Here is a 12,458-nt window from a genome sequence, read left to right as displayed (position 1 = left end):
AAGTTAATAAAAAAGCCAGTGAAAATCGAGTGTAAAAATAAAGTTGATTGCTTGATTTATTCAACAAAATTACCTGCAAGTTAAGCCGTTCTCACTACCCATACATTTTATCTATAGTGAAAAGTCGTTTCTATCCCTTTCGACGAAGTTTATCGAGTCGTTAAAATCTCAACAGTATATTTTATTTGAAAACCCCTAAACCGATTTCAAACACGTTATCGTTCTAAATCATTTTCGTGCCGCATAAAACCTAAAATGTAATTTTTTGCGGAGCGCTTTCTGCAGCACATGGCGTTGCTCGATGATATTTTTGCGCACTAGTTTTTGCGGATATTTCTGAGTTTGAGGCGGACTGATATATTGCCCCTAAGCACAGCCTCACCGCGACACTGAGATAGATTCATGTGATACGATATACGACCAGTGGGTCTTAGAAAAACCAACGCCAATGAAATTTATGTGACGTCTTCGAATATCAGACTCTTTCTTTTTCGAAAAATGAAAATTAGTTTTATTTTACACATAAATATAAAGCTAAAGAAGTTATTACACCGACGGCGCCTGCTTAATTCGCAAATTTATTTTATTGCAGCTACTGATATACGGAGACGCGACCTGCGCTAACGAGCACCCAACCAAGAAATTTTCTCAACTTCCAGGCACGTTTTCGCAAAAAAAACCGCAACTCTCCGGCCATCCCGGTCACAAAGATTTATTTCAATCCAGCGTGGAATAATTAATAAAGCAGTAATTAAAAACTTCCTAGGTACATTACAAAAAGCTGCTAACTTGTGAAAAAAAGGAGCGCTAAACAAATTGCTGAAGCATACGGAAACTGCAGCTTACAACACAAAAATAGGGACGCTGAAATACGACAGAAAGAAACAATTTTATTTATTTTATAAGGATATGGTTCTGTCTGTTCTCAGCAAGGAAGTATTTAGGAGAAGAACATTTTGAACTAATTAACATCTCAAGCCCGCATCTTTATGTTTACTTATTTAATTTATCTCAATTACTTCGCACCGCACCACAAATACGACGAATTATAACTGCCACAAAATTATTATTTTTAGAATTACTGAAGTGCGAGGGTTATTGTACTTTTCTGCACAGCAGCAGGAAATTAAACAGAACTTTAGTAACTACTTCGCCACGTTATATTCACATTGTATGCACCACAAGAAAACTGTAGGCAGTGAAGTGAGTTTTATTGTCTTAATTATGTAAAGCAACGATAAATTCACCAGAATTTTTAATTTCTGCCATTTTATTTTGGTAGTTTTTGCCGAACTCACCTATTTCAAGCATCAAGTTATTAGAAAAATCTATTGTATCTACTTATTGTAATCGACTCCGTCGACCGACTCTTTATTTTTCTCTCTACTGTTTCTGTCCGTCTGTCTGTCTGCCGTCTGTCCGGATTTTTATTGGACAGATAATCTCCGAAACTACTGGACCGATTGTTGTCAAATTGTGTACTTATATTAAGAATATCACTCACTACTAAGACATTATGTCCTATTTGTAACACGGAAAAATTATTATCAGGCCCTATACGCCGAAACTCATACATGTTATGGTATAGATACATTTCTATTTGAAATTGATTAGGAATTTAACTATTTATAAAGTGGAGTGAGATTAAAAGAAGATGGGCGCTTTGTAATCTAAATAGAGTTCCAGTTGAAATTATAGCTCTCCATGAAATTACGGGAATTTCCCCGAACAACTAAAGCAATTATACAGCGAAGTCTGCTGACTTAATTTCAAACATAGATATGCATCGTTATATGATGCAGTAGCAAATAATGAGTCCAAATCCTCGAAAGTGTAATTTTCTGGATGACCACTGCGTCATGAAAAGAATAAAAATTTTACTGAACCATTTGATCAAAACTCCTAAACCTCGTAAAAATATATCAATACAATTTTCATTTGGACTTTATTATACCGTAATTTCCTTCTTTTATAAGTAAGTACTTAAAAAACATTATATTTAAACCTATTAATAAAAAAAAATGGCTCAGGAAATTAAGACATCAACACCTTTTGCAATAAATTCTAGAAATAATTACTATAATTCCATAATCGTCCTTTATTATTACTGTGACCATGTTATTAATGGCCGTGCTCGATGACTGTAAAAAACCAGTAACATTTGTCCACAATTCAATAACAATAAACGTGTTTCAATCGTAAACTACCTTCCTAATTTGAGCAAATTGTAATGCGGAAAGCTTAGCTGTTACATTAAAAAACAGGACATGTAAGCTAGAGCTGCCAAACTAATAACGTTTCGATTACAGAAAACTTCTGCCGCATCAAGTATTTAAAGGTTTTTGCGAAGCTACCCCATGTCGTGTTGTCTTGAAAGTTGTTACAAATGATAGATACGTGTTCAAAACTTTTTTCACTATAAATAAATCTACGTCAGAACCAAATAAAACTTACGATTAGAAATTTTTACCGTTTTGCTGGAATTATCCGCCACATAATTCTCCGGAACATGAAAGCCGCAGAAGTTTTTCTCGTACTGTCGTATGTAACAGGGATAATAACCAGAGGCGGCTGCTTATTTAGCAAAGTTATAAAATTATACGTTGATTTACTTTGAGAGAAGTGTCATTTAGTAGCACAACATTTTAGTGAAATGTAACTTGTATTTATTGATTAATGACACAAAAGGATTTAACTAGTTGTTTGTATAATTCATTTTTATTGTATATTTTTTTCTTGAAATAATAGTGTCGGGTTTGCTTTTGAGACTTTAAAAAAATAAAATGGTGATTGTGAACATTATGTATTATAATTATATTATTAATTTTTTATGCAAAAAAAAAATAGAAATCATGCAATCCAAATACAGACAATGAAAATTAACAGTTGTGTCTAAACTGCTATTTCTGAGTAACACTAACAAAGCGATAATAATTACGTACAAGAAAGGGTTCCTATAGTAACGAGATATCATGTAATAACACAAATTAGTAATTACCAAAAAGAGCGAAAGGATGACATTTAACATATTTTAATTATTATTAAAACAGGGAAAAATTTCGATATTCCTTTCGACCTATTAATATTTTAAATTAAACCCAACACAAAAAGGCTGGAAGGTATTGCAAAATATCCCACTTAAAACAAAATGCCAGGTTTTTATGACAAACGTGCAGTTTACGTTAACATGTAATTCTTCTGAGTCCATTTAATTTTTAAACATTTAGGTACGCCATTGTGCAAATATCTTAATCCTTAAATTAAATTATCCATTACGTCAAAACCAAGTCCATTAATTCGTATTCGTTGGCACCTTGGGTTGTTTCGTACAGAAAGAGTATTTTATAATTAATGAAAACTATAAAGAATCAAGCAAATATAAAGTATCGCATATTAATCTTTATACTTTACATTACTGGCATATAAAAAATCAGATACAAAATATTATTCGAAAAAGTAGTTTTCAGACTTTAAATTTTTATGGCTCATAGTGCCCTGGTCTACCCTACGCCATTGTTATCTTAACCTTTAAATTAAATCTTCCATTACGTCAAAATAAGTCCATTAATTCGTATATAAAAAAAAGTAATGGGACAAAACTATCGTAGTTCGAAGCACAAGTTATTTCTTTCAAAAGCTATAGGGTGCAGTATCTTTGATTATTAATCGTATAGTTAATTTTTCAGGAGAAGAACGAATGCTTTCCTGATACACAACGCATAAAATATGCTTATTCATAGAGTATCTCCTTTCTATCTTTTCATATCAATCATAGACATGTGTCAACAGGAGAAAATAAAATCATCATGGGAATAACGTCCTACTACCATGTTTAGACAAGTTAGATTGTAACTAATCGCAAGGTGCTAATGTGTAAGTTATTCTATTCTGCAGTAGCTCTTTCGTAAATTTAGTGCTAATAATTTCACTGTACATACTTCAAACTGTCTCCACGGTTAGTGCATTGCAAACGAAACTTGCTTAGTTTTCCTTATTACACCATGAATTAAGGCTTGTATTTGACTTTCCTCAAAGTTAAGCAAATTCAGGTGCTAATGCTTAAACTTTCTATTGCAACACAATTTTACTGGTAGTTGAGCACATAAATATCGATTTACACATTTACAAAAACGTTTTAGTTAAATATTAATTTTTCTTCTTTAATAACTAATCAAATCAAAAAGGATTGTGATGCTACCATAAATGCATTTTATTAGCACGTTTAGTATTTTTTGTGGAAAAAATTCTTTAAGAAATATAGTTGAGACTAAAGCAAAATAACAAAAATTTTAATTAAATTTTGATAAAACCCAGCACAAGGCATAATTGAATCTCACTTTAAAGTTGCTATTCGTATATATCACATTTTATACTGAAACCAAGGTTTGAAAAAAAAGAGTAAAAAAAAACAATAATATTGGTGTAAGTTTGTCCGAAAAATTATAAAATTTTATTTTGTAAATTAATTTTTTTTTATGATAACCCACATAAAAGTTGCAAAAAATGGAAGCGGATTTATAAACCACAAGTTTAAGAGTATGTTACTTATAAAATTTAAACACCATTTTTTTACAAAATTTCTAATTGTCCTCAAATTGTTGCATAGGATGATCAGAACTTTTGGTTAGCATTTAACATACAAATAAGCTTGACAACAATCAATCCAATAGTAAAAGCAACACAAACGAGGGACGACTGACAAACAGAAAAAGAAGGCCTTTTTTATACTCTTGTAGTTGAAACCTTGTGAAAACATTAAAGTATCCGCTCGTCGGATTAGTTTGTAGGAAATATTTAATTCTAGTCAGTGTTCAATTTATTTTGAATTCATTCTAAAAAGGTCATAATTTGAGTTATAGGAGTGTTTATTTTCATAATTCGAAGAAAAAATAAAAAAAAACATGAATAATTTAAATCAAATGACTTAGTTGGAAACTGCACATGCTGTTAGATCATTCGAGTAATTTAACTGTCGGTCGGTTACACTGAAAAAATATATTTGTCATAATTTTGAACGTGCCAATTTGTCAGCTGTAAATTACTAGGGGCTTTCGGTGTGGTCCGATTGGTTTTAATCGATTAAAAAATATCACATTCGGAACCGGTTATCATTTCCCGAATCTTCGGTATCCAATGTCAACTTTAATACCGGTCACTTTTTTATTTAAATTATTAGTTTGATATTGTTTGTTATTATTTGGTTTTTGTGAAGACTTTATTAAAATTTATTAGGTATGTAATAAAATATCAACAACAGTGTGACATTAAATAATTCAGCCTAAATTAAAAATAATATAAAGAATAAAAAACAAAAATATATATATTTGTCAATTTCAAGAAACGAATAAGGGTAATTCCGTTTCTTAATTTCCGATATAAGTTGAATGAGTTGTTGCAACTGCTGCAGCAACGGTTTAGCTCAAACAAAGCTAAGCCAACAGTTGCAAAAGCTGTAACTAATTGCAATCGTTTGTAACACAAAAGGGTCAGAGAACAGTACACAAAGTCTAAAGTTATGTAGATAAACGCAGAGCCACATACGCGTATGGATATTAATGCTCAGGTGGATTATAAGGCGTTATGGGATCTCAGAGTGCCCGACTAAATCTTCATTCCTTTACTTAATGTCCTCTGATAACAAGATACCTCCTTGCTTTACGCTTAAATACATTTCACACACTCGAGGCCACCATAAACTGTAAGTGCACGAATGTGTTTTGGTGATTGTGATAATTTACACATATACCGCCTAACTAACACCCGCTCCCAAGGGTCGCCCACGTCTTCACTATACGACTTACTACGGGCTTAACGTCTCTAGAAAAAACACCACCCAAGCAAACACACCTGATTTATTACCGTGTCATAGTGCACAAGACTGTGAAACTGCCTTGTAAACCACTGTCTACGGAGAAATCGATAAGTTTTCCCTCAGTCAATTTTACCGACTTTAATGGCGTGCTTGTATTCGTCCTAGGTGAGTTAGAAAACTTCTAAAGTTACTTTCTGGTTCAGTTGTAAGTAAAGTACTCTTACAAGTCATTAGCAGACAATACAGATACGTGTATGTTAAGTTACTCATAACTCATAAGTTGATAAGAGAACTATAAATTGTCTTTAACAAGAACTGTACACAAAGTAACGGATAAATTCGCACAATATATGACAAAAAAACATTACACTCCCAAAAACGAAAATTTAATAATAAGAAAGTCGTAGCTTTCACTCTTGAGATTCCTTGAATTCAAAGAAACAAATAATTTCTTATTAAGAACGGCTACAGAAGTTTAATATGGGTCAATGCCATGTTACGAGTTCTCCTGTTATAAATAGCTATGGTCGTCTTGATCTAATGAATAAAACGAAACCCACAGCCACTCAAAGCAAAATTACATGAACCGAGACAAACATGATGGCACCATTGTTACTCCTTGCTGAGCATCACAAAGGCTTAAGAGGAGGAGCGAATGTGTCGCATAATGACACGATTTATCTCCGATCAAACAATGTTTTCCTCTGTACCTCACCGAAATGTGTAGGCATTCCTCCTAGACCGTTGATTTTCATGAGTAAAGCAAAGTGGGCGCTCCACTAGGTGGGCATCATCAGGGTGTGCCGCAAATTCAATTCTTTTACATATTTCAACATTAAAACAAGACAGATAGTGATCTGGCTTAAAAGTGAAGAAATAAATTTTACTAAAATAGACCAAGGCAGCTGGAAAAAAGAATATAAAAACGTCGGGATGATCATCATCAAATTCGTATTAAGGAACATTCTCTAAATAAATGTAGAACGATCAAGACAGCGCTTTCCTATTTTTTTTGCATACAGCGTCTAAACAGCGATGTAGAATACATTTTTATTGATTTGTGTGTTTAAAATCAAACTGTAAAGTAACCATGAAGTTATTATTTAAAAGGGGGCGTAGCAGGCAGACCCAGAAAAACTCATACTTAAAATTTGATAATCTCAATATTGAGTTTACTCTTAACGGTTGAAATATCGTTGAACAAAAATTAATAGCTTTAATAATCATGAACGTTGAATGTTTTAGACATTCTCTTATTAAGTTATTTTTGGTATCAATGAAGTCCATTAGATATTAATATTTTGTCAACGATACATAAATTCTAAGGCAATATTTAAATCTAAAATACAGGTTGAATGCCAACGATTTATATAAACGTTGGCAATTTAACCTGTAATTTTATGTAAATATTATCCTAAATAGGACTCGTGAATCATCAACAATACCAGTCTAGTTATTTTTAAATGAGTAATCGAAAATCAATCCACAAGTTATTGGTCAAGTGATTCAATTGATCACGTAAACTAATTGAAGTTACAAAGCTACGTATATTTCGTGCAACCTAAATGGTAAACTTTGTTCGGTAATATTATGAATTGTCATTATGAAAACATTCGAGATGTCTGCGGTATAAGGTACATCAAAAATTTTAGATATTTCATTACATACAGTTACAGACCTATACCTACTTTTTTTACAGTTACAGTAATACTGTTGAATATATTGACAACGGAAATGATACCCATTTTTCGCGAATATGAAAGAAGTATGAGTGTAAGGTGAAGTTTACAACTGAAATGAACATAAAATGAGCATATGCTATATTTTTCCTGTTGCCGTCATTTTGTTGGCTTACACTAATTTTCTGCTAAAATGTAGAATAATGCAACAGTTATTAATTTAATCGTTACAAAAAATTTTTTCAAGCTGTCTTAAAATGCTGTTAGGACTTTCCATATCGTTTAAAAAAATAAGACTGTCGCATTAAACTTTCATTGAATTTATACTTATAATAGGAGTAATTGATTATTCTTATTATATACAAAAATTGAAGTTATAATTCCACTTGGACCACAAAGTTTGCCACACCTTAACCAATAACATCTATTTTATTGCTATTTTTTAGATCAGCAAAGGAATAAATTTTAAAGTTAGGTAGAGAATGAAAATAAGGGCATCGGCGCCGCAACATTTAAGTTTCTCTTCTGACGCTACAAACAATTTATGGCGGCGCTGGTAGGAAATTTGCTCGCAAATCTTGTAGATCTCCGTGTAACATTATTTGAATATTTCTAGAATAAAAGGGGCCGGAAGTTCCTAACAAGGCAATTCATTCAATCGTGAACTCCTCTAGTTTCAAGGATCAACATTGTAAAATCGATGACTACAAGTAATTTGCGAAAATTTAAGATGCTTTGCAGAATAGTTTAGCAGCGAGAGGATAAAACGGTGGTGGCAGCCAAATGTATGAATTTCACTTTAATCAATAATTCGTAAAATAATGCGCCCAACCGCTAAACTTCTGCAGGTAACATTCCTCGCATATTAGATAACTTTGAGTTTGGGACCTTTGACCGTCACTTTATAACTTCTTGAATAAATAAAAAGTCGTGTAAAAAGCGAATGCTACACAATCGATCCAGACAAATAAAAATTGATTAAATGTAAATTTTAGGATTTCTTAAATGGTTCACAGGTTCTGCTATAAAATCATTTATATCCTTCGCAACAATTTTTACGTCATCTTACTTTTTTACTCCTTGAGGGATACGAGTCTTGTGTAATATAACAGAAATCCTAGAATATGAAAATGTAGGCTTCTCGTTTTCTGTCTGGCTAGCAATTTATTAGACAGGTTACTTGAAATTATCAAATTAATTCCTCTGAACTTCTGAGGCTAGGTTAAAAGTTGGTAAAATGTTAACAAGCTGGAGTAGATATGCATAGACAAATTTTACTAAATATTTCATAAGCTGTACTTGAATCTGTTACAATCTGTGAAGTGATTCGATTTATTTTTTTTTAGTACGAGTTAAATATTGAAAATAAAAGGTAACACGCGATATTTACCAAATAATAATAATAATAATAATAATAAAAACATCATTTTTCGAGGAACTGAGTGGAAAAATTTTGACGTTTTATTGTCTACACAGTAAAATTAAAACAGATATTAACCTTTATTGTAATCGATTTTAAATATTACCAGGCTTGCTAACACTTTTTATTCGACGTCGATAACATGAAGGGAGAGAAATACCTATGTTTTTCCCACAGTTAGAGCTCATTATTTCTTTCAAAATGAAGAAAGGTGTACCTAGAACTTCCAAATTGGACGCAAATATGGTAAATGAGGATATTTATTAAGTTTGAATTTAAAAAAAAATGGTCTACGGTTATTTAGAGATAAGAAAAGTCCGACATCTTCGAAAACTTAGAAAATTCCATTTTGCAAAATTTTAATTTTTTAAGATAACTTAAACAAGTTAAAAAATATTGACAATATCAGTTACCGTAACGAAAAAAGTGACTGATGAGCATTAGCACGACGCTTCATCAACTGACAGACAGACAGACAAACAGATAGACAGACGAAAACGGGGGTCATGAAATAACGAGAAAACATGAAACTAGCCATTCGCCAGATGGATACTATTGCAATACTTGTTTACGCTCGGGAAGTAGAAATTGGTTTCTGAATGATGTAAATAAGAGTTAAATCACCAAAGAGTTAGAAACAAAATTCGGGAGACCAAAGAACCAATCCCAACGTCCATATACTGAAAGATAAACTAGGAGCCAATAAAACAACGAGCATTTATGAAATTAATTATAAAGATCTAATCAGTAATCAACGACATCCTGTGCAAATTAAAACGCTTATAATTAGTTGATTAAAAGAGCATGTCGCTCATCTCAAATCTGTCAGACTTGAAAAATCCACTATTGGGCAACATATTTTTGAGATTAACCACAGAATCGATAAAAATTGTGAAGGAAATTAACAAAATTCCAGAAGATTGACAGAATGGTTAATGCAGATGCCGATTCTTCCTTCGCTTTTCCCGTTGTTGTAGTGGAAAGCGAGTGAGAGTGGAAAGTATAACAGAGAGGATATAATCAGTAGTGTATTCAGTTCTTTTCTGTACAAGAAAACGTTAACGCGTCGACCTTTTATCATGCTTTTAGTTTCACGGGTGTGCGTGCATAGCGTATCGTGTTAGTAAAGTGAACCGAATGATCAAATACATGTTTCCAAATTGTTTATAATTAAACACACACGGGTGCGCAATGAAACAAAAAGTATTTCAAAACTAACGTTTAACTTTACTGTAGTTTAATTTATCTACCTACTAAGTATTTTTAAATAAATCATGATGTTACCAAAGTCATCCATTTGTAAATTACATGATTTGAAATGTGTTTATACCACAGACTTAAAGTATCTTTTAATCCCTTATGTGATTACTCTTGAGTTCATTTCTGACACTAAACTGAACACTCAGGATTAAAAGACCTACGTTTCTCTCTTGGTATATGTATTGGACACTATTATCGCTGTACCAGACACATTTCGCACACCCGAATTGTCTGAAGCGTGGATAATTGAAGACAAATCTGGTCTATATGGCCCATACTGCCGAAAAGGTTAAGGAAATCGTATAATTTGTAATGTTCTGCTACCTTGCGTCGAATTCTTTTTGCTCATTTCTATCTTGATGTGGTAACTGTGTTGAAACTAGTAAACTGACCGTAACGTCGAAAGGTTGCAAAACCAAAGCGCAAGTTTACCGCGAAAAGAACGCAGACAGCGGCAGTAAAAGGTTTCCAATAAATTCCAGTCGTGTGGTCAAAGTCATTAAGAACAAACATCAAAGTGGCACGAGACCATCAAGGAACAATATCCGGCGGGTGGGTGCGCCATGTTTCCACTTACCTTCCTCCCACAAGGAGTGAGTCTCCATCTCGCAGCATCAACCGGAAGTAGTCGGTGCGAGTATCGTTCCCCACGAAGTGGTGCACGTCGTCTTCCGCTCCTGTGGACAACAAAACATTCATGAGTTTCTCACTAGCGAATCGTCAACGAACTGGAGCAGAAACTCAACAAAAACTAAACACACCTTCCATACATAAACAGGCGGAACCGACGACGCGTCAAAAAGCTAATTGAAACAAAAACGGTTTATAATTTAGGCACGATAGTTTACTTAACGCAAACGTACCATTAGAAACTTAACTCAATCCGACAACATCACCTTGATATGTATCCACCTTTTAATATGGTCGCCTACATTCATACTAATTAAACACAAAAGTTAAATGAACGCGTGGTGCGTCCTTTCTCACCCCTCGACATACACCACATAACGTGATTAAAACACAAATATTTCAGTAAACCGCAACCTGACAAAACAGTGTGACCACGTAGCACGCTAAAAACCCAATGCCGATATTGTCGCACCGGAACCAATATCTCATGTTTCTTCTTGTAACTGGCTGAATCAGCACATCGTTCGAAACTTTCTTTCAACGTCATTCCATTTTCTTACGGATTAAGTAAACTTATATTGTAAAAACCTACCAAGTTAGCAAGATTCAGCTTTTTCATTCCGGAGCAACTCAATAGTTTCCGGGACGAACGCCGGGGGGCAGGTGATTAATGATCGTGAGGTGCTGGCGCATGGGACTAAAAAAATACAACTGAAACAATTTATGCCATCGGACACCTGCCACGACACGATTTTCATTCCAAAAGGCAGAAGAGGCAAATAATTAACTTCATTCAAAAGTTGCAGCCGGAATAAATCTAATTGTTAAGGGTTTGGGCAAGTGTGACTAAACTGATGGGTTTCGGTGTTCGATCGCAAAGACAGGGACCGTGTTAGGTTTAAAATATAGGAAACACTCACTACGCTTCAACCAATCACCAAAAAGGTCGTAAACCCAAATTTGAACTTTCTATAAAAGAAATAGAAGGAAAACATCTAGGAGATCGATAGTGAAAACGGAAGCTTTCTAAGCTTTTATAATTTTCAAGCTAGAAGTGGCTCGAGATCTGCGCGTGACGTAAAAGCGATATTCGATCCATTCGCAATGTGACATATAGAATTTTAAAAAATATCTGTACTTGTTCAGTAAAATGTTGCGGTATTCCAAGTTTTTCTACCCTATCTGAATATGTAAAAATAACATTTGATAAAAAATTGATTGAAGTACAATCAAACAAATTAAGTTTTTTAGAAAAAAACGTAATACCAATCACAAATGTAAGAAAAAACGTTCCAGAGGAGGATAATAAACATAACCAACATCAAAAGTATAAGAGGGGCAACCGCAGATTTTGACCATTTTTTGGTGAAAATAAGCTGCAAGAATCGTTTCAAAACCAAAAATTGCCAACAACGTCGAAATGAAGAGAATAAAAGACCGGATCTGGAAGGTCTCAACGAAGAAAAAAAAGCAAGTGGCACAAGCATGAGACAAGAACGACACAAACACTCGATATAATCACAAAGCTGAACTTAGGGAGGTAAGACAGAAAATAATATATATGCCAATGGAAATATATCATCAATTTTTCTGTAATCGTATTTAGTAAGGATCACCAAGGTATAACATAAAAGTAAAGAGTGCGATAACTAATCTA

General features: G+C 33.4%; 1 protein-coding gene across 5 annotated transcripts in view; it reads right to left on the bottom strand.

The window, feature by feature from the left end:
• The window catches only part of LOC135133886 (semaphorin-1A), a 235,366-nt gene that overhangs the window by 72,852 nt on the left and 150,056 nt on the right, over positions 1 to 12,458 (bottom strand). For all 5 annotated transcript variants that reach the window (XM_064062414.1, XM_064062417.1, XM_064062418.1 and 2 more), the window contains exon 3: positions 10,749 to 10,848. In XM_064062414.1, the coding sequence (XP_063918484.1) occupies positions 10,749 to 10,848 (100 nt within the window). The remainder of the gene's footprint in view (positions 1 to 10,748; positions 10,849 to 12,458) is intronic.

The sequence above is a fragment of the Zophobas morio genome, unplaced genomic scaffold, assembly GCF_036711695.1.
Source record: "Zophobas morio isolate AGI-343-1 ecotype UQ-CSIRO unplaced genomic scaffold, CSIRO_AGI_Zmor_V1 ptg000023l, whole genome shotgun sequence".
NCBI lineage: Eukaryota > Metazoa > Arthropoda > Insecta > Coleoptera > Tenebrionidae > Zophobas > Zophobas morio.
This window is presented reverse-complemented; position numbering and strand designations above follow the sequence as displayed.